This window comes from Astatotilapia calliptera, chromosome 7, assembly GCF_900246225.1.
Source record: "Astatotilapia calliptera chromosome 7, fAstCal1.2, whole genome shotgun sequence".
Taxonomy (NCBI): domain Eukaryota; kingdom Metazoa; phylum Chordata; class Actinopteri; order Cichliformes; family Cichlidae; genus Astatotilapia; species Astatotilapia calliptera.
The window spans coordinates 1,570,119-1,596,178 of NC_039308.1; the positions used below are offsets into that span (position 1 = coordinate 1,570,119).

The following is a 26,060-nucleotide window of genomic DNA, read 5'->3' on the forward strand; positions in this document are numbered from 1 at the left end:
TACACCTGGTAAAGCAGCAACGCGGATATTGGACAAGCCTGATCCAAGCCGGCTCCACGCCCCGACTTGTATTCAACTGTTCCTGAAACACTGGACAGTCCACGAGGCCCACGTCCACGCCCCTGTGGGTCAGGAGTGTTTTGGGTTATGAGCAGGACCTACACAATTTAGGCAGGTGGTTTTATTGTTGTGGTTGATTGGTTTATACTACCAGCATGTTCTATGTCTGCTCTGGGCTCTCCCTCCAATTAGTTCCAACAATAAAACCTCCACAGAAGGCCCTGAAAGATTTCTCTCTTCAGCCGTCAGAGCCGTCCCGGCGAGCTTCTCTCGCCGCCGAGGAACAGCTGACATGTTTGGAGCTTCTTCCCAGAGTCTGAGCTCCTTGTGGGCTGAGCTCTGATGAACACAGAGTGACAAGGAAGGACATTTAACAAGAGGAGTTTTGTAAACAAAACATTAAAAAGGAGAAAGTTCTGAAGCAATAAAGTCATTTAATAATAATATTTTTCAGCTCATAAGCATCACTGCAGGTAAAATGAACCCTGACGACGTCTGTAAGAATTAGTGGACATTATTTAAATATTAATTTTATTTGATGGAGATGTGGTTTGTTTCAGTGAAGAGTTTCTAATGAAGGTCAGAGGTATAAATACACAGCTCTGTGTGTCCGAGGCTGCACGTGTACAGAACACGTGTGTGCGCGTTCGGCTGTCGTCTTGATGAAACTATGATTTGCTCAACGCTCATGGCTGCTGACGGACCCTGACTGTGGATCTGTCTCTGCCCACAGCGCTGATGAAAGGTTCGATGCTTCATTCCACACCAACATCCTGGTCAACTCCACAGGCTACTGCCAGTACCTGCCGCCAGGTAACACACACAAGCCCCTCCCATCAACAACAACTACACAGTCCTGAATTCACCTGTAATCACAGCTGTTTAACATTAACAGGAGTTTGTGGTTCTACTTATTCAATGATGCTGAAGTGACTACAGATTTATAAAAAGCTTCTCCATCCATCTAATTTCATAATTCAGGGTGAATATTTTTAATAAAAATAAAATGCATCCCTTTGTTTCAGAGTCTTTCACTGTTGTTCACAGTGTGATGGTGGAAGCAGCAGGACGTCACAAAGACTGGATTTTCAATTTTAAATCCGATGTTTGATTCAGATAATTAAACTCTGGACATCAAAGTGTAAATAGGCTGTGAAAAGCATTTTTATCAAAGTGTGTGTGTGTGTGTGTGTGTGTGTGTGTGTGTGTGTGTGTGTGTGTGTGTGTTGGTGGGGGCTTCAACATGAGGTCCCGAGGTCATCTGGAGGAGTTATGGTCGTGATTCACAGCCCGAGACTCACGTTGTCTTTTAGCGCGGCGCTGATTGAAAGATGATTCTGGGATGTTTGTCCCTGTTTTTAAATTGATTCAGTCACAAAGAGCACCGTGAAATGAGAAAAACTGATGCTTTACAGTAAAAGACAAACAATATGCATCTGCAAATGATTCAAAGCTGAACTGTAATGATCCAGAAGCAGAAAGGAAAGCCATCGTCCAATCAGAAATCAGTAACAGCTGTTTGGAGACCACAGTCCTGCTGGAGTGTCCTGGAGCAAACCTCCAGGATTACAATGTGAAACTAAAATTTGAGAAGAACTTGCGGGCAGTCCTCCTGCTTCGTTCCATCCACTTGGTGTAATGTAGCAGTGAAGCAGCGCGATGCTCCCACCAGCATGCCTGACAGCTGTTATGCTGGTCTCGGGTTTGACAGCCTCACCTTTACTCCTCCAATCAAACCTCTTGTTACTGTGGACGTGTGACTCAAACTTGAGAAATTAAAAACCTTTCAGAGCACCTTCAGCTCCAGCCTGCTGCCCTATAAAATAATCGAATCCATATTTGCCCCCGTGTTTTACCCCGGGTCTCAACCTCAGGTGTTCTGTATATTTAATGGTGTTTCTTCCTCGCTGTAGGCGTCAGCTCATGCTGCGGCGGCGTCCTGATTCCTCCCCGGGATCATTAAACATTCATCTTTTTTCCAGCTCATCCACGCGGAGTTAATGCAAAGCAAACAGCTGCGATGTGATTCTCCGAGGGAGGCTGCGCTCCTTTTCCTGTTTACATGAGAAATAACTTCCTTTTATTGCTTTCAGGTCTCTGCATCTGTAAAATCAATCAGTGGGTGAGGTTTGTCTTCACAGCTTGTCTTCTCTGTCACGGCGTCTGCGCTCACATGTGCTGCTTTCTGTTTGCCGTCTCTGTTGTTCCTGCGTTTCCCTCTTTGACCGGAGACCTCGTAGCTGCTTTGTGTGATTTGAAATAGATTTTGTGTCAAATACAAACTGTAATCTCAGCTGTGCTCACCGTCCCCCTCTTCCTTTTCCCTCGAGCACAGTAACAGCTGTCCTGTCAAGTCTTCTTCTTGTTTTTTTCCACCTTTGACTGAAGCTTGTTTTAACAGCACTCGTCTGAATGTCCGTCTCTGCTTCAGGAATATTTAAGAGCACCTGTTACATCGACGTCCGCTGGTTTCCCTTTGACGTGCAGCGCTGTGACCTCAAGTTTGGCTCGTGGACGTACGGCGGCTGGTCTCTGGACCTGCAGATGATTGAGGCTGACATCACCGGATACATCGCCAACGGAGAGTGGGACCTCGTGGGTAAGACACATCGGCATCTTCACACATTTTAGAACAACAACGCTCGCGTGGCTTTGGATGCCGTCTGTCTCGGGTCCAGCTCCCGTCAGACCAAACCTAAAGCAGACTAACAAAGACCCGTCCTGTCCTGATAGACGTCTGCTGATATGTTTCCCCATCAGGCCTCTTTGATCAGGACTGCATGCACGAATCTAAGGTAATAGTAAAAGATGAGCTGGATGGAGGAAGAGCAAACAGCCTCGGTCCTGATCTAACCTGCAGCAGCTGGAGGATAAAACTTTTTGAGCTCATTTCACGGCAGGATTCCCACTGAGACAGTGAGCAGCAGCAGGTTCGGGGCAACGCAGACAAGTTGTTTTAATTAGTTTACATCCAGGATCTTCCTCCTGCCAGCGACAGCGTGTCTCCACCGGCTGTCTGCTGCGGAGGAACAGGGTTTCATATCGGCGCTCCCATCCAGCATTAACGCGTTGGTAATTAAATCCTCCTCCGAGCGCGGCGGCCTGAAGGGCAGGCAGCTCGATGACCCTGAAGCAGAGCCTCCGTTGTAATTGGCTCATTTTTATAACGCACAATACTCACAACACACCAGGTCACACATGAGCACTGATTGACATTGTATTATTTTATCCATCACTCTGCACGTGGGGAGTCCCGGTTCCTCCTGAACAGATGACACAGTTTCAGGTTTTAAGCTGCCTGATTGCCTGCGTGCTGCAGAGCGCTCAGGATCACCCGAGCAGCTCTGGAGGTTTACAAATCCATGTCTTTGTCTCGCCTGCAGCCTCCTCCTGCTGCCTCTTTGATCCGTACACAAAGCATTCCAAGGAAAACCAAGGAAGAGGCCGAGAAGTTGTGTGAAGTTCTTTAGTTTCAGATCCAAAGCTCCAGTCTGTTGAATATTGTGACTCACATGATATTTGACCAAACGCTTCATGTCCTGCTTGGACTCTGAGGCGTGCAGACGCCTTCCAGCACAGCTCCTGTTTTTAGGTGCTTGTACTTCTCCAGTGGGTGAGCAGGAGTCCCTCTTTAATTCACAGCGTTGTGTGAACATGTGGGACAAAGAAAACAGGATCACAGTTTTTGAAAGTCACCACAGCCAGCGGAGAACGGTCGATGGGTCACATGAGGTGGAAATCTGCAGGTCTTTGCAGATTTTTGTGAAATGCAGTAAAATAATTACCATAAATGAGAGAAAAGCAGCTACAGTGAAGAGCAGGAACCTTCTAGTAACCGCAGTGTGATGCTCAGAGAGCTCCTTGGTGTTTCAGGACATCTGCAGCTCAGCTGGACTCATTTCTACTGAAGACAACTGATTACAAAGCATCAGCTCCAACAAAAGGTAACAGTTTTAAAGGTTATTGGGGGAAGGCGGGGCTTCCTCTAGTGTACGTTGAAATAAAACACGTCCTTCAGGTGTTCGGAGCATCAGCCAGGTTTAACGTCAGGGTTCGTTATGTGTTTCTGAATCTCTCTGAAGTATTAGATGGAGACAATAACTGTCTCAGCAGCAGCTTTACTCTCTGCACGCCTCAACAACAACAAAAACACTTCCTGTTTACGGCCCTCATGGTACTTCACTGCCCAATCAGAAGCCTGGAAATCCTATACTCGGATTCAATTCAATTTTATATACTGTAGCACCAAATCACAACAAAAGTCGCCTCAAGGCGCTTCAATAATACAGAGAAAAACCCAACAATCATATGACCCCCTATGAGCAGCACTTTGGGTCAGAGCAAACGTAGAAAAGGATCCTGGTGTTATTTGTCTCTCAGAAACAGTTCATAACTTCAACTCATCCATGTCACCTAAAAGGTAAACCTGTTTCTCCATCACAGCTCTGATGATCCAGTAAGGACATCTCCTGCTTTCATCTTCATGTTTCCCTCTCACCACATATCCAAACCATATCATGACCAGCAGCTTTACAGCTGTGGCTCCAGCAAACATCAGCTGATGCTAGAAATTAATATTAAATAAATTCTAACAACAGCGACATCCGCTGGTTTCTGGCACAAAGTGGGCGATAAACAAACAAGAGAGAAAAGCCGATCAGCTGATCATTGATCAGTTTCATGATTGAAGTAGCAACAGGAGAGAGAGGGGGGAGAATGAGAGGAGAAGAGGCAGCTGTGCAGCAAAGACACAGAATAACTGCAGCTTTGTCTTTTTCATTGTAGCTGAATTACGGGACAAACTGTTCCTTTTCACCTCAATAAGAAACGCGTAATATTTTCTCTGAATGCAAGACGATTCTGTTTTTTATGGGACGGTTGGAAACTCTAATACCTAACCTTATAAATAAAATAAGATAAAACAAGTTCAACATCAGTAACATCAAAGCACCACCCAGCTGTATATAAAATCCATCATGCTAGCTAGTACACAGTACGAGTTATTGTAACTGACTGTAAAAAGTCAGCACAACGAAAATAAACTCCACCTTAACTTGGTTTATATCTGACTAGGGATGGGTATCGTTTAGGTTTTATCCGATACCAGTACCAAACCGGTACTTTTGAAATGGTGCCGGTGCTTAAACGGAGCTCAAACCGGTGCTTAAAGAATGGAGAACACACACTTTGTCCAAAAACCTCTCATGTTCAGCTGTGTTTTTTGTAAAAAGACAACAATGTTAGCCTTTTCTGCAGCTATGGGGCATATATATGGGCAGAAATCTGTGCCATCAGAAACTGAATTTGAATAAGTTCAATTTGAATTTGAATAAGTTCAGATTGAATCTGAATTGTAACTTGAATAAATGCTTTTGAAAACTGAATTTGAATTAGTCTAATTTGAAATTGAATTTATGGTTTGAAAATGATCATCACTAAATTGAAATTGAATTTTATATTTTGAAAATGAATTGATTTGCTTTGAAACTGCATTTTATCCAAAGTTGTCATCTTGGACCCTCTCAGAGTACCCCCTCTGTATGCTTGCAGAGACCCCTACAGTAGGGAAACATGCAAAACAGTGTCCAAACCTTTGTGTTTTAGCTTTATTTATGTCTTACACAGCATCCCAACTCTTTAGCTAACTTAATAACTTTAGCTAAAGTGAATAGTTAGTCTAATTCATTAGTGCAGCATTACTGGATCACCTCTGTTTGAAGTGATATAATATGATATACAACTGTCACTGTGTTTAACTACCATAATAATTCTTAGGGTACTGAGGGCATGCTTAATTAGATTTTTTTTTTTTTTAAAAGCATACTGCTCCATTACTATGTTTGACAGGCTGAAGTTGTCGGGTCACCTCCTAAATCGACCATCTTTTACAGGAGTTTTGTGCCAGAAATGGAGTGTCCACTGAAGACTGAAGATACTGAATCTCTACGCCTTGCCATTGATCCCTCTTGTGCCTTCATCTAGACAAGAGACATTAACTTAACCACTCTCATATGCTCTGTACCTACATCACCTTCCCTGACAGTCGTAGCTTGGCTCATCTGAGGGTGAAATTATAAGAATGTGTTATTTTGCAAAGTGCTCTCTAGGGTTCCTAAATAAAATATGGCATTGAGGTCATTTCTTTTGAATTAATCCCTTCTTCTGAAATATAAGAACCTCTCCTGGTTTTAATGGCACTTTGGATTTCCTTACTTTCTGTTCCACTTCCAAACCCAAATAGATGCTGACAAGCTGACACAGTGACATGGAAGAGGGAAAGAAGTTGGAAAGGACTACTACAAATAAACCTAATGCCTAACAATGTAAAATAAGAACAACAATAATAATAAAGATAAAAGATGAAGTAACAAGTTTTTAGTTTTTTCCAAATGATCATCCAGATGTCTGTGACATGTGATGACAAACACCATAATGGAAGGCCTTAGTCATCACATGCTTAAACTCATCATATATTTTTGCATATGCTGAACAGGCAGTCAGACATGCTGTAACTGTGGGGTGGAAAACAGCATGAACACCATACGGCAGGGGTCTCAAACTCCAGTCCTCGAGGGCATGGAAAAGTTGCATGACACTTTGACCCTTGAGGACTGGAGTTTGAGACCCCTGTCATATGGAATATGACAGGTGTGGTTGAACTGCATGAAGACTGAAGTTTCTCTTCTCTTCTGGCAGGACAGGAATGTGGCCTTGTCCTGTGAGCCACTGTAAGGATGTACTTAGAGTAGAACTGGACTGTCACCAGCCTCAGGCTCTTCACCCTTTTCAAAGACAAAGCAGTCATTTAGATAAAATATTAGATATTGTTTACCTGTAAATGCACAAAGTAAATTTAGAAATGTAATTATTGTCAAGAGTGAACAAGCACTGATAGTGTAATCTACAGCTGTGGCCAAACGTTGAGAGAATGAGAAGTGTTGTTTGCTTATTTACAAAGTTTGCTGTTTCAGTGATAGTTGTATATCACATTATATCACTTCAAACAGAGGTGATCCAGTAATGCTGCACTAATGAATTAGACTAACTATTCCCTTTAGCTAAAGTTATTAAGTTAGCTAAAGAGTTGGGATGCTGTGTAAGACATAAATAAAGCTAAAACACAAAGGTTTGGACACCGTTTTGCATGTTTCCCTACTGTAGGGGTCTCTGCAAGCATACAGAGGGGCACTCTGAGAGGGTCCAAGATGACAACTTTGGAATTCTACTAGAAACAGTCGATCATATTTGTTGTCAAAGCTGAATTCAGGGCAAACTACGCTAAATTAGCGTTTTTAGCTAACAGCTACAATAAGCATAACAGTTACTGTACGGCTATCTTTTGTTAACATGACGCTTGTTCTTATACATGTAATACATTTATTACCAACCTGAGAGTTTATCCGCTGGTCATTCGACATGACGAATGACTTCTGAAGTCTTAATTCAGCTCAAGACGCTGTAGATTCCCGTCAGTAACACTTTCCGTCCACTAGTAAAACGTAGTTCTATTAATCTGCTCTTGAACCGGAACCAGATGTAAGTTCCAAAAAACTGAATTTTGGAACTGAAACTGAATGGTGAGAAGTGAAACTGAAATTATTCGAAAGCTGAATTTTTAAAGGATAAAATGCAGTTTCAAAGCAAATCAATTCATTTTCAAAATATAAAATTCAATTTCAAATTAGACTAATTCAAATTCAGTTTTCAAAAGCATTTATTCAAGTTACAATTCAGATTCAATCTGAACTTATTCAAATTCAGTTTCTGATGGCACAGATTTCTGCCCATACATATATGGTATCACTCTTGGCTGGAAGCTTAAACAATGGAAAAAACACAAACTTTGTCCAAAACCTCTCATGTTTAACTGTTTCCCACTTTTCCTTTGGTCATTTTAGCCTTTTTGGCCAGGGTGAAGGGAGTACCTGCCATCAAACAGGAAGACAGCCGCATGTAGCTATGATGATATTTGCTAGTTCACCTTACATGCATTAATGTAATAACGTGGTTAGCCTGCTCAACGTAAATTACACACGAACAACATTAAGCTACTCACGCAGAGAAGAACGGCTGCTGCTGCCATCATCCATCATCATTTCTGCTACACTGGCAGGGCTACGGGCCAGGACGCTCCTCTTCGGGTTCTTGGGGGATGTTGCTAACTCCGGGTCAGATAACAGGCAACCCACCCGCAGTAGATGTGCTCGGTGTGAGGTCTCGCAGCAAGCTATCAAATACGGTGCATTTCTTGGCTTTTAACAAAATGCTATGAGTCTCCAGGTGTTTCATCGGATTTGAGGTGTTACCTCCTTTGACAGTATCACAGTATCAGCTTAAAGCACTTGTTGCTGCTGAGTTTGCATCTTCTGCTGTGAAGTACAGCCAGACTTTGACCGCTTCGCTTTGGGCATTTTTAATCTGTAGCTCTAAAAGAACGTACATACCCGGGCCCGCCTACTATCCTCGGAAACGTAAAATGATTGGCTAGAATCTAAAGTATATGACATCTCAGGGGGGAAAAAAGCAGCAAAATGTGTGCTGCTTTTCGGTCTGGTTACTACCGTTTATGTCAGAACCGGTGCCATGATGGCACCGGATACCGGTACCCATCCCTATATCTGACCCAGATAGACTGCCGCCTCGGGTCTCTGCTCCTCCTGCCTTTCCGTCATCCACCTGCCAGCGTGTTGCATATGCTGGATTCCACCACTTGCTAATCAAAGGAGCTTGCAAAGAAAAGCGTCTGGACTTCTTTAAGTTGCTTGAAGACGTTTCACCTCTCATCCGAGAAGCTTCTTCAGTTCTAAGGTCAAATGGTGGAGAGTCCCAGATATAAACCTAGTGGGAGTGACCCCCCACAGAGGGACAAAAGGACCCCCTGATGATCCTCTAATCGCCTGAGCCAAGGTGGGAAACTGGGTGTGGGTCCCAATCAGCCAGAGTTTCGGGTGTGTTCATTGTGAAACCTGGCCCCACCTTATCATGCGATTTCCTGAGGTCAGATGGCCCAGGATGTGAGTGGGCGTTAAGGCGTCTGGGAGGGATCTCAAAACTGGATTATAGATGGCAGAGAGTTGGTGTCGTAAACCCCGCCTCTGTTCAAAGATGGTCGCTCACAGTGGACATGGATGGCTTCTTTCACTCCTCTTTCAAACCATCTGTCCTCTCTGTCCAAAATGTGAACATTGGCATCCTCGAAAGAGTGACCTTTGACCTTTAGATGCAGATGGACTGCTGAGTCTTGTCCTGTGGAGGTGGCTCTTCTGTGTTGTGCCATGCGCTTGTGAAGTGGCTGTTTGGTCTCTCCAATGTAGAGGTCTGAGCATTCCTCGCTGCACTGTACAGCATACACCACATTGTTAAGTCTGTGTTTTGGCGTTTTGTCTTTCGGGTGAACCAGTTTCTGTCTGAGCGTGTTGCTGGGTCTGAAATGCACCGGGATGTCATGCTTGGAGAAAACTCTCCTGAGTTTCTCTGATACACCGGCTACATAGGGGATGACAATGTTGTTGCGTCTGTCCTTCTTATCCTCCCTCGCTGGTGTCTGGTCTTCTTTTCTGTGCCTCTTTGCTGACTTTAAGAACGCCCATTTAGGATAGCCGCAGGTTTTGAGTGCTTCCTTTACATGTGTGTGTTCCTTCTTTTTCCCTTCAGGCTTAGAGGGAACATGTTCTGCCCGGTGGTGTAGGGTCCTGATTACTCCAAGTTTGTGTTCCAGAGGGTGATGGGAGTCAAAGAGGAGGTACTGGTCCGTGTGTGTGGGCTTCCGGTAAACTTCGATGTTGAGTTTGCCGTTCTCTTCAATGTGCACAGCGCAGTCCAGGAAAGGTAATGTTACTGAATCTGTGGAAGCTCCACAATAGCCACCACCAAACAACAAGTTATTTTTTCACATCTCCCTTCATCTGGCCAATCCACCACCTTTCAGTGTTTATACCGTTACGGAAAAAAACGAAAAAACCCCCAAAAAACCCTTGGCCCATAAAAACGAAAAATCATCATCGGACATACCAGTCCAGCTATGACTGGAGGCCAAGGTAATGCCATCCAGAGTAAGAATCTGCTTAGATACCATATTTCTAAGCTTTTCAGGGCCGAGTACAATAACCTCAGTTTTATCTGAATTAAGAAGCAGAAAGTTAGCAGCCATCCAGGTCTTTATGTCTTTAAGACATTCCTGCAGTTTAACTCATTGGTGTGTGTTATTTGGCTTCATGGACAGATAGAGCTGGGTGTCATCAGCATAGCAGTGTAAATGTATGCTATGTCTTCTAATGATGCTGCCTAAGGGAAGCATGTATAATGTAAACAGAATTGGTTCTAGCACTGAACCCTGTGGAACTCCATAATTAACCTCAGTGTGTGAAGAGGACTCTCCATTTACATGCACAAACTGGAGTCTATTAGATAGATATGATACAAACCACTGCAGCACAGTACCTGTAATACCTACAGCATGTTCTAATCGCTCTAATAGGATATTATGGTCGACAGTATCGAACGCTGCACTGAGGTCTAGCAGGACAAGCACAGAGATGAGTCCACTGTCAGAGGCCATAAGAAGATCATTTGTAACCTTCACTAAAGCTGTTTCTGTGCTGTGATGAGCTCTGAAACCTGACTGAAACTCTTCAAATAAGCCTCTGCAGATGATCTGTTAGGTGTTTGACAACTACTCTTTCAAGGATGTTTGATATAAAGGAAGGTTGGAGATTGGCCTATAATTAGCTAAGACTGCTGGGTCTAGAGATGCTTTTTGAGTAAAGGTTTAACTACAGCCAGCTTGAAGGCCTGTGGTACATAGCTGATCATTAGAGATAGGCTGATCATATTTAAGATCGAAGAATTAATTAATGGCAGGACTTCTTTGAGCACTTTTGTAGGAATGGGGTCTAAAAGACACGTTGATGGTTTGGAGGAAGTAATTATTGAAGTTAACTCAGAAAGATCAATTGGAGAAAAAGAGTCTAACTTAACATCAATGGTACTAAGAGTAGCTGTAGATAATATTACATCTGTGGGATGATTACTGGTAATTTTTTCTCTAATGATAAAGATTTTATTTGTGAAGAAGTTCATGAAGTCATTACTAGTTAACGTTAAAGGGATGGTTGGCTCAACAGAGCTCTGACTGTTTGTCAGCCTGGCTACAGTGCTGAAGAGAAACCTGGGGTTGTTCTTATTTTCTTCAATCAGTGATGAATAGTAAGATGTTCTGGCTTTGCGGAGGGCTTTCTTATAAAGCAGCAAACTTTTTCTCCAGGCTAAATGATGATCCTCTAAATTTGTGACACGCCATTTCCTCTCCAGATTACGAGTCATCTGCTTTAGGCTACGTGTTTGAGAATTATACCACGACCAGTGATACTCTACCACAGAGCGAGCGAACACCAAGTGACAGCGCCACCAAGAGTCAGGAGTCAGCTCCAACGATAGATGCAGGAAAACCAACTCGGAATATTCAACTCATACTTGTTACTGCTCTGAGCGTACACATGTAAATATCAGAACATGTGAGCACCATATGGAACATCAGCAGCTCTATAACCCTCATAAACACCTCTTTGTGTATCAAATGACATAAATTTACTTCTACACATTTAGTTTGTTGGGATCTGGTCAGCTTGATCGTCACACTGGAGTTTTTATGTTAGGTTTTCGATCACGCCTCAAATGTGTTTAAAAATAATTTAACAAATCTCGTCACATTTGCCAAAACCCCGAGGGCGGGGTCTGCGCTGCACGCCTGTCGGCTTTTTCACACGTGACTGAGACCCGACAGTGAATACAGTCAATATGAAGGAAATCTGATGTCAGGTGACCTGAGTGATGCTGTCATGTCTGTTCGGTGACCTCTGGTCCAGAGCTCTCTGTCTCTGCTGTTGTTTCTGAAGGTGATCCAGCAGCGTCTCTGTCCTCTGTCACAGCTGTGGTTGCAGAGTGAGGATGAGCACAGGGTTACCCAAAGTCTCAGGGGAGCCTCAGAGCTTCTGTTCGGTACAAACTGAAGAGAGAGACAGCTGAGGATGAATGCCGGCCTCCGTGGAGGCTTCCTGCTCAGCCAATGGGCCGTTGCAAGGGAACTTAATTGAAAAGTCCAACATCATGTTTCCCATTTACTCTCCTCCATCACCTAGCTGAGATTAAAACCAATGTAGTGAGCAATGTTTGCGATGTATAGGCAAATGAAACGCAGCCAGGCGTACTGCACGCCAGTTTTTATCTGCCACTTCCTCCAGAGATGAACCTAAAAGCGGAAAAGGACGAGGAGGAAGTGAAGGAGGGGCTACAGCACAGTACACAGTACCAATACAGCGACATCAGATATCAATGTTTTATTAAATAAATAAAGTATTCTGGGAATACTATGACGCCTCATCTCAGACGCTGACCACAGTCGGCTCGATGAAGCTGCCTCATAATTCAGCGCGAGCTAACGGCTCCGCCACACGAGTAAAACCAGGACGCTGTCCTCCTTACATCTGCGAAACAAAACGGGTGGCCAGAGCTTGCAGGTGTTGCACACTTACTGTTGATCACAGTGTTGCAGCCTTTGAGCAGATAGTTGCAGTGACTCTTAGAGAGATTGCTGAAGGTTTGCAAATAATTGCAGTCTAATGAAGACAGACTGTCAACATGTTGCCTTCAGTCTGATTGAGCCTCGCCAGGCTGCGAGTGCAGATGGGAAACGTGACCTTCTGTGGACGTCAACAGACACAGAGGTGTGATTCTCACTCATTTATCTCACTGCATTTTTATCAGAAACTGATTGCATGGAATTACTAACTTGCACATTACAATACTCAGCATTAACATAAATAAATTAATAATCACAATAACATCGTAGCATGGAGTGCCCGGTACGGCTCAGTCCAATCAGAGTAAAGCAGCCACAACTTTTATGATTGATTTTTTTACACTTTTCTGAAGTTTATCCCAAAGAGGGAGGAAGCCTTCGGTGGATTAGTGCATTGGGTCATGGTTTAGCTTTCTGAGGATGCAGAGGGAGGAGTAGAAGCTGTTGTTGTGAGGCCGTCACGTCATGTGCTCTTTTTTAATTCATTGCTTTTTAATATTTCTAAATAAACCTGCCACTGGCAGATTCTTGTTCCAGTAATAAACCCTGAGGAGACCTCGTTACTGTCAGCCGTCCTCAGCAGGCGTCGCAGGCGAGTAAACGAGCTTTTCGTGAGCTGAGCTCGCCTCCTTTGTGCTGGCCGAGCAGCGACCGTTCAGTTTACCTGGAGGAAAGGCCACGTCACACACACCCGTCACAGCTTTTCTTCTCGTCTGTGGCGCGTGATCGCCCTCTGTTTGTTGGAGAGACTCGGTTTTCCCAGCGTCAGGAGGACTCGTTAAATTTTAGTGCAGATCCAGATGACGTCGGTTTAAATGAAGACGTCAAACGTTGGCCTTGATACCGCAGTGTTTTATTATCATTTTCTGACACAGGCGCTGCATCCATCATCGTGCTCTGCTGATAAGACCTGAACAAAGACCTGAAGCAAAACTAAACACACTGAACATCGACCACAAGGCTGTCAAAATAAAACAGGAAAAGGACAGACTAAGATACACGAATAGGGGAACAGGGAAGCGACAGTGCGAGACGAGAGGTGGAAACGGCTATGGACGAACGCACGCGACAGATCGAGGAGGCGTGGACTAAACACAAGGAGGGGAACATGGGAGCTAAATGGGGAAAACCCAGACACACAAACAGAGACGCACAGAGAGGAGCACAGAGGACGAAGACACAAGTAACGAAACTGATGCGTGACAGAGACCAAAACACAAAAGTCAAACGCTGCGTTCAGTGAGCCAGAAACGTGACATTAACACATTTATTAGATCACCTGGGATAAAAACAAGAAAACACTAATATCTCTGAAGCCTGAGAGAAACAGTTTTAATGATGTTTCTTATTCTGTAAAAACATACATCAAAGCACTTGAATTTTTCATTTTAAAAAACGTGGATACAAAAATGATTACATTTTAGCATTAAACTGTTGGCTTCATGATTATAGAAAACAAGTTATTTTATCATTTCCAGTTGAATATTTTTGTCATGGGTTTAAATTCAAAGACATGCTGAGATATGTTGATGTTAGAGGGGCAGCAGATCATTTTCCCCTCAGAGGAACGAGGTTTATGGTTTCTTTGACGTCACCGTCGGTGTTTTCCTGTTTGTGCGCAGAGGTTCCTGGGCGGAGGAACGAGCGTTTCTACGACTGCTGTAAGGAGCCGTACCCTGACGTGACCTTCACCGTGGTGATGAGGAGGAGGACGCTCTACTACGGGCTCAACCTCCTCATCCCCTGTGTCCTCATCTCCACCCTCGCCCTCCTCGTCTTCCTGCTGCCCGCCGACTCCGGAGAGAAGATCTCCCTGGGTGAGCGCTCAGCTCTCTTTATCGGTGATGACAGTTACTCCGATTCTTAAAGTACTTCCTCAAAGACTTTCCAGACTAGTAAAATTCACACACTGTGAGAGTGTTCAGTGTGAACAGAGGCAAAAGCACAAGATTACAGAGAAAAACCAAATGAGCAGCGCCCGGCGGCAGCAGGGAGGAAAAGTCCTTTTAAACAGGAAGAAGCAGAAACAGACTCAATGCCAAAACACCGAGTCACACAAAGGCACAGAAATGTGCTCTGATCTGAAAGAATACATTACTGGAATATAGATGTAACATGTTTTCATTCGAGGTCGTTACCTGTAAGATGTTCTGCTTCTCCTGTTTGAGCTTCAGTTCGATGTTTTGCTGAAATTTGCACCAGTCAGAAAACGATGTCACAATTAAACATCCTGTGTAGAAAGATAAACTCTGTGAAATAGCCCGAGACTGCACATATTCTATAAATATAACTTTAGCACAGTCGGGTCCATTATACTCTCGCTGAAGTGGCCCTCGCCCATCTGGAACAGCGATTACCTGACAAAAGAGAGTCGCCCGCTAATTCTGTTCACATCCACCTGATATTCACCTTCTTCTGTTGTGAACATGTTGCATGGACCTTTCTTTAAAGACAGACGCCGCTCAGTCCCAACACTAGAACTATAACTGGAGACTGGAGGATTGTTTATGAGTAAAGTTAACCCTTTAAAACCGGTCGGAGCGGGCACGCTCCGTTTTGCGCAACTACTTTTAAATCCTTGTAGCACTGCAACCGCGTAAGCTAGCGCAATAAGTTTTTTTGCATATGAAGCCGGAGGAGTTGTACTTACATCTTATGCCATCAGCTTGTCCTCGGTCACAGTTTCCTTCCACATAAAGCTTTGCAAAAACTGCATAAAAAGCACTTGCAGCAACGAAAACATAATATTCTAGAAACACGCTTTGCCGCTCCGATCAGCTGTTTGTAACACTTCCTAGGTTGGAATAGACGTCAGCGCGAACTTTTCCATGTCCGCCATGACCTGCCTGAAACCGGAAGTGACGTCATTTTCGCTGAAATGTAGTTTTTTACCATCAGGACCTTATGAGCCTATACTGGTGTTTTTAAAAGTTATCTTTGACTTTATGACTTTCTGTGTCGTTTCTGGGATGCTTAGGACTCATATTGCACTGCTGGAAATAGTTTATTTTGATGCATATGCTGTTATTTTGCAAATTTGCATTATAATATTTATTTTCGTTTTTCCTGCAGTATATAAAAATTGGTGTATTTCAAAAATAAAACTATGAAGACACTCAAAATAAATTTCCTGTGGTGGGAAACTATTTTGTGCAACTTTTTTGAATTTACAGTTTTGAGGGATAAGCCTCTTAAATTTCTCTAACTAGAAATATATGTTAAAAAAACAAAAACGATTTTCATTTTTTTTGTAGTTTATTGCACTTTTTTGCAATTTATGTAATTACTATGCACTTAATGCAGACATATTATTAAAATTTGGGCTATAATGATTGTATTGATGTATAGCAACTTGAAATGCTCCCAAAAATGGCTCCACAGCATGTAAAAATATAATATAAGCTCTGGCAGACTTGGTTCTATGGTAGGTCTTAAAGGGCTAAGAGACAAAAATCATTCCTGAGCTTCTCTCTGTAAATCGCTCCCTGGAAATCTGCGCGTTAAATCATTGATTGAACGATAAGGAAAGAAGGATGCAGGAGAGAGGATGTCAGCACAGGAGGACATGAAACACGTGAAGCGATGTATGTCATCAGATCCAGTTTGCCTCGTTGGTGTGAACTGAACCGGAGGGTCATCGCTGATGAGGGCTGCGTCTCTGCGCATCTTTTAAAGCTTTCTGTTGAAAGCAGCACTTGAACTGACAAATGAAACCAGAAGCGTGTGCTTCGTTTTTCCTGACATCCACAAGGTCGTGTACCATGGATTTATCCCCCAGAGAGAGACTGTCGCTGTGGAGTTCTCCTGTAATGTCCCGCGGCATCTAAGGGAGACGCCTGAAAGGGCCGGGGGTTTCTATCACACTAACACGACCTTCAGTCACCACCGCCACGAAAAACACTCACAGAAGGAGATCCAGCAGCCATCACAGAGGGACGACAGCAAACACGGTATGACTCCAAGAGCAAATCACAAAGAGCAGTAAAGTGCTCTGCAGGTGTGAGATGATGGTGTTCAGGTGAAGCTTTCTGAAGGCCTCACATCAGAGCAGAAACGAGAGATTTCTGAACAGCTGGAAGAATCAGAAAATATGTTTCTGTCATTTTTTCAGGCTGGTCCTTACAAATATCCGTCCTAGCAGTATTCAGTCTCTCAGGGGGATGGCGGGGGTGTTTTGGACACCTGCTTCGTCCACTGAACCTGACATGACTGATGTCTCAGAGTCGATATTCATCAGCCATAAAACGTATTGGAACAGGGAGTTGGAGGTGCCAGCAGGCCTCCAGCTACTGACGGCAGACACGGCATCTTCCCCTGGAACTTTAATTTACGCTCTTAATCAAACTTGAATGTCAAGAGGGCCATCACTCTTCACATCTCCCAAAGTTCATCCGACTTTCACTGAGCCAGCGGGTCGAGACTGAACAGGACCGTTCACACATCGTCTCTGCAAAAGCAGACTGTAGGAAGGACTCCACCTGGGAGGAAACGGTGCGAGGCCGAGTTTAATAAGAAGAAACAAGGATCCAAACAGAATTCTGACAATATTCATGCGAGACACGGCAGATCGTTTTAGCCTCTCAAAGCAGCGGCCGCGCTACAAGGGGATTCATTCGCTTTGTCATAATCTGTGCCCATCGCTGCAATCCCAACCCATCATCATAAGTGAGAACAGAAAGGCATGAAAAGGTAATGATGGATTTCACTTACTCCAGCTTTAAAGTCGTTTCTTATATGAATGAGCAGCAAATAGTGATGAATTTGAGCTGTGGATGAGTCTGACAGAGACGCTAACCTGGAGCCTCGTTAATGGAAACCAGCACATTAGATCCTCCACATTTCCAAAACGGTTCGAAACAAACGAATAAGCTTGTATTCAATATAAAATTATAAAAGATGTCAGAACACTGTGAAATTGATGAGCGCACTAAAAACACGAAGCTGATGACAGGTTTGTGCCTGCAGGTATCACCGTGCTGCTCTCTCTGACCGTCTTCATGCTGCTCGTGGCCGAGATCATGCCGGCAACCTCGGACTCCGTTCCCCTCATAGGTGAGCCTCACTCAGATTACGCTGCTCATCCTTAATCCCTCCATCACCTCATCTCTTCCTGTGATGGAGTTATAATTGGAAGCCAGCACAGGAAATCTGTTGCTGGCTGCTCATAATCACCATATAAAATCCATCCTGAGCTGTAGGCTGAGGAAAACTTACTCTCCATCATTACTTTCGGTTTCCCAGTACAGCCATGATGTATTTTACTCATGCTGGACAAAATATATATATATAAACACCCAGCTCGCCCCTGCGGGCGGTTTATCCTTCAAGCTCGGGTCCTCTACCAGAGGCCTGGGAGCTTGAGGGTCCTGCGCAGTATCTTAGCTGTTCCCAGGTCTATAAGAATATATATATATATATATATATATATATATATATATATATATATATATATATACACATACATATATATATGAAAACCTAAAAATAGTTCCAAATTCAGCTTAAAATCTTCTGGGCTGGGTGTTTTTGGTCCAACACTACCCCACTTGGCTCCTAAAATGAACAGAAAGGGCTCGCTGCAGCCTGCAGGACCAGCTCCACTGATAATTCTGCCAATTATCACATTTATGGGAGATTAAAAACGACGAGTAACCAACACACGAGTAAGACAAACGTAAGCGTAGAGGATGTTGCAGATGTAAAAGCTGGGCAGCACTGAGTGTCCTCTGGACGTCTGTCTTTCAGCGCAGTACTTTGCCACTACCATGGTGATTGTGGGTCTGTCGGTCATCGCTACGGTCCTGGTTCTGCAGTATCACCACCACGACCCCGACGGAGGACACATGCCACAGTGGGTCAGTAACTCCACTTCTTTTCTTCTTCTGCATTTTAATTATGTAGCTCCAGCATGCGCTGATTTCTTAGTGAGGAGTCCAGTTTGGTCTCTACGTTGTGCCGAGTCAGCTTTAATGAGCTGCAGGTCCTTAACGAGGTCTGTGCTTTAACGAGCTCTGAACAAGAAGAGGCTTCGCTCCAAGAACTGATTGACTATTAATACAGACCCTATTTATTTTACAGCAGCTTCCTTCAGAAACTTCAGAAAGAACGACTACACACACACACACACACACACACACACACACACACACACACACACACACACACTTGGGGCTCTGAACAAGATTCCATTAAAGCAGAATTTAGTTTGAAGGTCAGAACTCTTACCTGTGTGTGTGTGTGTGTGTGTGTGTGTGTGTGTGTGTGTGTGTGTGTGTCACGGTCGTGTGTGAAGGTGACAGTCCTGCTCTGATGCCTCTTATGAATGTGAATGTTCCTGCTGAGGAAGAGGAGGGACGACCACTGAGGTGTGAAGGAGAAGCTGTGAGGAGGACGAGGCTGTCCGCTCCGATCACACGAGGAGTCCAGCAGTTTGTTTGTTTCAGTTTGAATGAATGAAGCGTGCAGGAGAACAGACACCTGAGAACAGGCTGTCACACACAGGCAAACAAAAAGCTGCACAGATGAACTCACCGAACGTGTGTTCAAAGTAAAGCCAGAGTTTTGGCTGCAGGTTTCTCAAACTCAGATGACATGAATGCCAAAGATAATATTCAAATATTGCCAATAGTATCACTGATTTCAGGTTCCAGTCACCTCCATGGCCACAGGTGTATAAAATCAGAAACTAGGTGAGCAGACTGCATGTGCCGTGTGGTACCGTGATAGGACGCCACCTGTTTTATATACGCGCCGAATAGTTTTCTATACGAGATCGCTGCAAAAAGTGCAGCCTTACCTAATGTCCACCTACTGTTACTCATTTATATTAAGATTTAAGCATCTAGCTGGTGTTGGTATGGAGAGTAACCTTCAGTAATAAATCACAGCAATAGGATATTCATGTAGTTGTAAAAAGCATGATAATATATTAAGTAATCCAAAGTATTCAGGATACGTTACTCTCATTGAGTAACATAACAGAATACGTTACAATATACATTTGGGGGCATGTAATCTGTAATCTGTAGTGGAATACATTTTAAAAGTAACCTTCCCAACACTGGCTGTAGGCCACGTAAATCGCAGAGGAGATGCTGAGGCGCAGAGGTCGCCAACTTCCTGCAGAGTCAGTGGAAAGTAGAAACGGTTTGGGGATGCTGCCTTCCTGTTCCAACATGACTGCACACCAGAGCACAAAGCAAGGTCCAGGTCCATGAGTCAGTTTGGTGCAGAAGAGTCCTGGCCCCAACCCGACAGAACACATTTAGATAAAATCAGAGTGGAGACTGAGGTGTTCTTGTCCAACATCAGCGTGTGTTCTCACAAATGTTCTTCTGGAACAATCTGAAGTGCTGAGATGTTTCTGCAAACGGTTCTTCTGTGCAGCTCAGTCTTTGAACGCTGGTCTGAATGGAAGATGTCGCATATTCAGTGAAGCCCTTCTTGGTGATGGGTCAACACTCAACCACAGAGGAGGATGCAGCGCTGCTGTTGTCTTGGTCTCCTGCTTGGTTTCCAGGTGGAGTAGAGCCTTCTAGAAACAGCCTGTGCCTCGTTCAGCCTGAGCATGTAGGACTGAGCAGATGGGAGCAAAGCACAGGTCACATAACTTGTGCACGACCCCATATGCACAGGAGGGTACAGGTCTCTACAGGAATCATGTCTCTGAACGCAAGACCGTCAGAGTGATGACATTTTATAAAACTTGTCTCTTCAAAGACTCGTTTGAGGGTTAAGACTTGTTAACATTTTGCTCCGGTGTCGTTGCACAGGGCTGGCGTCAGGACAGAAATGGTTCATATATACACGGCTGCAGTGGCGGTCTGCCTCTCGGGATCGCCGGGACACTTCCTGGGGTCCGGAGGGTCAATTCCAACGCTGTTGAAGGAATTTAAAATCCAAACACAGCTGTCAGTCAGCAGTATGATAGGAGTCGAAGTAAAATTGGTTTAAATATATTCCTGCCTGTAGTTATGGAGTCATGAGGGAAAAAAATTCATATTCGTTTTTTAATAGTGTGAAAACATGATGACTCTGATATCTTTGTCTAAAACGTAAAGTTTGTTTATGAAAATGTGACAAATACAAAAATAAGAAATCAGGAAGAAACAAATATTTACGCACCGTCAGATTTGATATTTAGAAATAAAATATTTCATACAGCTTTTGCAGAACTACGAATGCAGATTTCGAGAAGAGGTGTTCGAGATGTTGCATTATTCTTTAAACCTGCAGAAAGTTTGACATTCAAACCATGTGAGCGGCTGCTGTGGAGGTTTGTGTGACCATCACTCTCAGGGAGAAGGAAACGGCTTCAGAGCAGAAGTTTGAGTCTGGAGGGTTTCGGTGCTTTTGTGGGAAGTGAAGAGAAGTTTAAAGAACGTGAAAGGAAAGGAAATCCAGGCAGACTGTGACGGACGCGGAGAGGAAAGAAATGAAATGGCTGTAATTTAAGGTGCTGTCCGTGCTCCTCGGGATGACTCAGACTGAGCAGTTTGAGGACCGACTGATGTTCAGACTCCGTCCATCAACACTGCGTTTGACAGCTAAATATTTAATGAGTGTGTGTGTGTGCAGTGAGATATTGGACTGCTGGAGAAGATTTCCTCGGAGAGGCGAGCAGCCCCCCTCCCACTTTATTCATGCTCTATTTTTATCTGCCCACTCCTCCTGCGTCGCACACGGAGCTCGTATCTCTCTCACTCGTGCACATTTGTTCCGCATAAACATGTTTGTGCATAAATGAATTTTAATCACGTAAATATTTCCTTACTTACGCACCCTGTAAAGTCAACTTTCAGATAAGCACGCTGTAATTACTCTGCCTCTCCGTGACTCTTTTACTCTCTGACTTCTCCTGAACGTGTGAACATGTGACGCTTCACATGCATATGGAGGAGGTGATCTGATTAGACTTCAGAGCTTCTCTCTGCTTGCATTTGTATATTAACGAGCTTCTGATTTCCCAGATATTTATGCAACTCTTCTACACTGTAAGCAAATAAATCCAAACTACCGATCAGTAATTAACAAATGAGGAAAAACATTTTGGTATAAAGGATCTGCTTGTTAATGAGTTCATTTTTCTTCTGAAGAAGAAATTTCCTTGTTTCACCATAGGGCTGGGCCATATTATATCGGTACAATGCTAGGCAACGATAAGAAAATGAAACATCGGGATAGAATATGGATAAAACGCGCATGCGCAGCGGTAACCGAGAATGAGAATGGGGAAAGCAGAGTTGAGTGAAGCGGATGAACCAGAATTGGTTTGGAAAAATGGTGCAACTGAACTGGTTTGGTGTTTGTCCGTCAGATACACAACAAAGCACATTTTTTTTGTAGAACATGCAAGCGGCCGTCGTTATTGCCGTATTTGTTGGACTAAGGTGCTCGTAAATCTGGGAGTAATCTGGGTCCTAAACTCCGTCCTTTTAGGTCCCGAAGTCAAACGAACATCACAGAGTTAAAAACTGTCTAAATTCTTTCATCTGTAATAAAACGATCAGCGTTGCTGCTTTACCAGGTGTAACTATGAAGTTTAACATCCAGGCATCCATGAAAACAGAATTTATTACACTTAACGGAGTTAGAAGTTAGCGGAAGTTAGCTCGCTAGTTTTGCTAGTTAGCTAAGCATGATGTAGCATGTTCTGACTGAGAGAGTTCTGAAAACATTCAAACGTACAGCTCTGCTATCACTTCCAGCATGAATGAAGACAGAAAACTAAACAGCAGTGACGTTTGTGGGGTTACTGGAGTTGGACTAGGTGGTATATAATGATGTGCTACGTCAGACCTTCCCAAAGTGGGGGAGTGGGGGAGGGGGGGGGGGGTGCGCGGTATGAAAAGGGGGGGAAAAAACAACGCTTGGACACTGCTAGCATAATGGACAGGTTTTTGTCGGGGCTCCCACACAAACGCAAAGCAGGAGATGAAGCATTCCCTTTGGTTTCACCTGCACAAGTGCCGAGGTAGGTCTCCCTGCAGGATTGGTTTTCCCTGCATCGGGAGCAGCGCTGGGCTGTTCAAATCACAGACAAACAAGATCCCACATTCTTGATTTTTAGTTCACAAACACTTCTTGTAATGACTAACTACTCCTGACATTTTGGAGATGTTAGCTCTTTATACAGTAAAGTTACAGCGGGATACAAATAACATCAGGCTGATCCTGCCACAATTATCCCCCAGTTCAAATACCAGACAAACAGGATCCCACAGCTGTTTATGTTTTTGAACCTATTTTGCACAGACAGGCATTTTTTGAAAAATGTATTGACGCAATGTTGAATATTATTACACAGGAAAAAACAACTACACGTAAAATAATCACTGCCTTTGTAAATGGAGGGACAGTAGCTGTCTGTGTATGTAAGCGTGTAAAACCTGCCGATAGAGACAAAATACTGTTTATCTGCCATTCTGCAATTCATCTCATGTAAACAATAACGTGGCCACAGCGTGATGTGAATAAAGACACATACCTTTGACATTGCGTGATGAACTCTGTATTCCTCGTCCACATGTAAACGCAAAAAAGGAGTTTTAAAAAAAAATCTCCGTTTTCAGTGATTCAAAACGCCATCTACGTGGACGAAACAGCTGCGTGTTCAAAAATACCCGTGTAGGTGCGGACGCAGCGTAAAAGAGTTAGTGGTTTATTTCCTTGCTACCTGTAATTTATTGCAGATTACTTGTATTTGCTTGATTGTTTACTAAATGTTTGAGGTGTGAAATAAACCGCAATGGAGCAAAATATGGGCGCGTGTGGTTGGAGGAAGTGTGTGTGCGTGCGCGGGGCTACATTTTTAAAACAAAGGGGGGCCCAGCAAAAAAAGTTTGTGAACCACTGTGCTATGTGATCGCTAGCGACACAGCTATGTTAGCATAACATAAACAGTGAAGCTGGAGGACGAACACTAACACTTTTCCACTTATAAAAGTTAACGTGAAGGTTCTTCATGGTTAGAGACAAATACAGTGGGGCAAAAAAGTATTTAGTCAGCCACCGATTGTGCAAGTTCCCCCACTTAAAATGATGACAGAGGTCAATAATTTGCACAAGAGGTACACTTCAACTGTGAGAGACAGAATGTGAAAAAAAAATCCATGAATCCACATGGTAGGATTTGTAAAGAATTTATTCGTAAATTAGGGTGGAAAATAAGTATTTGGTCACCTCAAACAAGGAAAATCTCTGGCTCTCACAGACCTGTAACGTCCTCTGTAAGAAGCTTTTCTGTCCCCCACTCGTTACCTGTATGAATGGCACCTGTTTGAACTCATCATCTGTATAAAAGACACCTGTCCACAGCCTCAAACAGTCAGACTCCAAACTCCGCCATGACCAAGACCAAAGAGCTTTCAAAGGACACCAGGAAAAGTATTGTAGACCTGCACCAGACTGGGAAGAATGAATCTACAATAGGCAAGCAGCTTGGTGTGAAAAAATCAACTGTGGGAGCAATCATCAGAAAATGGAAGACATACAAGACCACTGATAATCTCCCTCGATCTGGGGCTCCACGCAAGATCTCATCCCGTGGGGTCAAAATGATCATGAGAACGGTGAGCAAAGATCCCAGAACCACACGGGGGGACCTGGTGAAAGACCTGCAGAGAGCTGGGACCAAAGTAACAAAGGTCACCATCAGTAACACACTACAACGGCAGGGAATCAAATCCCGCAGTGCCAGACGTGTTCCGCTGCTGAAGCCAGTGCATGTCCAGGCCCGTCTGAAGTTTGCCAGAGAGCACATGGATGATACAGCAGAGGATTGGGAGAATGTCATGTGGTCAGATGAAACCAAAGTAGAACTTTTTGGTATAAACTCAACTCGTCGTGTTTGGAGGAAGAAGAATACTGAGTTGCATCCCAAGAACACCATACCTACTGTGAAGCATGGGGGTGGAAACATCATGCTATGGGGCTGTTTTTCTGCCAAGGGGACAGGACGACTGATCCGTGTTAAGGACAGAATGAATGGGGCCATGTATCGTGAGATTTTGAGCCAAAACCTCCTTCCATCAGTGAGAACTTTGAAGATGAAACGAGGCTGGGTCTTCCAACATGACAATGATCCAAAACACACCGCCCGGGCAACAAAGGAGTGGCTCCGTAAGAAGTATTTGAAAGTCCTGGAGTGGCCTAGCCAGTCTCCAGACCTCAACCCCATAGAAAATCTGTGGCGGGAGTTGAAAGTCCGTGTTGCTCGGCGACAGCCCCAAAACATCACTGCTCTCGAGAAGATCTGCATGGAGGAATGGGCCAAAATACCAGCTACTGTGTGTGCAAACCTGGTAAAGACCTATAGTAAACGTTTGACCTCTGTTATTGCCAACAAAGGTTATGTTACAAAGTATTGAGTTGTATTTTTGTTATTGACCAAATACTTATTTTCCACCCTGATTTACCAATAAATTCTTTACAAATCCTACCATGTGGATTCATGGATTTTTTTTTTCACATTCTGTCTCTCACAGTTGAAGTGTACCTCTGGTGCAAATTACTGACCTCTGTCATCATTTTAGGTGGGGGAACTTGCACAATCGGTGGCTGACTAAATACTTTTTTGCCCCACTGTACAGTCGCATGGCAGGATGCTGTAAACGGACCAAACTTCAGTCAGGAGAACAACTGAGATAATCCATCCACAATACGAGGTTAGTCATTAATATACTGCAACAACATGGGAACAGAGCCGCTGTGATAGAATACAGCATTAATGAATCAATGGTACAGAAGTGGAGGAAGCAAGAAGAATGAATAACGTTTGATTTATCTGACTGCTTTGTTTCACTTATGTTACGGTTTGGAGGAGGACTCAAGCGCAGGACTCCGGTTCTGATGCTCACAAGAAGGATTTATTTACAATTCACCAGGTGTATATACAAGAAGGTGCGGGGGGTGCTATATACAGCTGAGTGAGGGAAGAAGGGGTCTCCAGGGAAGTCCAGGGGGAAAGCACGCGTTCTTCAGATCATCCACACACACGATCACAGGCTCACACTCTGACACTGCCACACGGGAATCACACGGGGGAAAATCCAGGAAGCTCTGTAGACAGGGAGACAGGGTTAAGTACGACCCACAATAGGGCTGCTCAATTAATCGAATTTTAATCACGATTACGATCTGGGCTTTCAACGATCATTAAAAATGACTGAGCCGATTATTGGCCCCTCCCTCATTTATCCGCGACACCTTAAAGGCCGGTCCGTGAAAATATTGTCGGGCATAAACCGTCCGTGGCGCAAAAAAGGGTGGAGACCGCTGATTAAGAGGACCCGAGGGAAGCTCGGAAAGCTAAGCAGAAGTTATTTGGAGAGTGACTGCCGTTGGTTGAAAAGAGAGTTTAAAAAACAAACTTCAGTGGTGTTGCACACTATGTTATATTATTTTTTTAAAGTCATTGTTAACC

The 26,060-nt window shown here is 43.9% G+C and overlaps 1 protein-coding gene across 1 annotated transcript in view; it reads left to right on the forward strand.

Annotated features, from left to right (window-relative positions):
• Positions 1-26,060, forward strand: part of LOC113025044 (neuronal acetylcholine receptor subunit alpha-7) — a 55,322-nt gene that overhangs the window by 24,723 nt on the left and 4,539 nt on the right. The window contains exons 5-9 of the mRNA XM_026172417.1: positions 794-873; positions 2,492-2,659; positions 14,260-14,454; positions 17,603-17,689; positions 18,383-18,492. Of these exons, the coding sequence (XP_026028202.1) occupies positions 794-873; positions 2,492-2,659; positions 14,260-14,454; positions 17,603-17,689; positions 18,383-18,492 (640 nt within the window). The remainder of the gene's footprint in view (positions 1-793; positions 874-2,491; positions 2,660-14,259; positions 14,455-17,602; positions 17,690-18,382; positions 18,493-26,060) is intronic.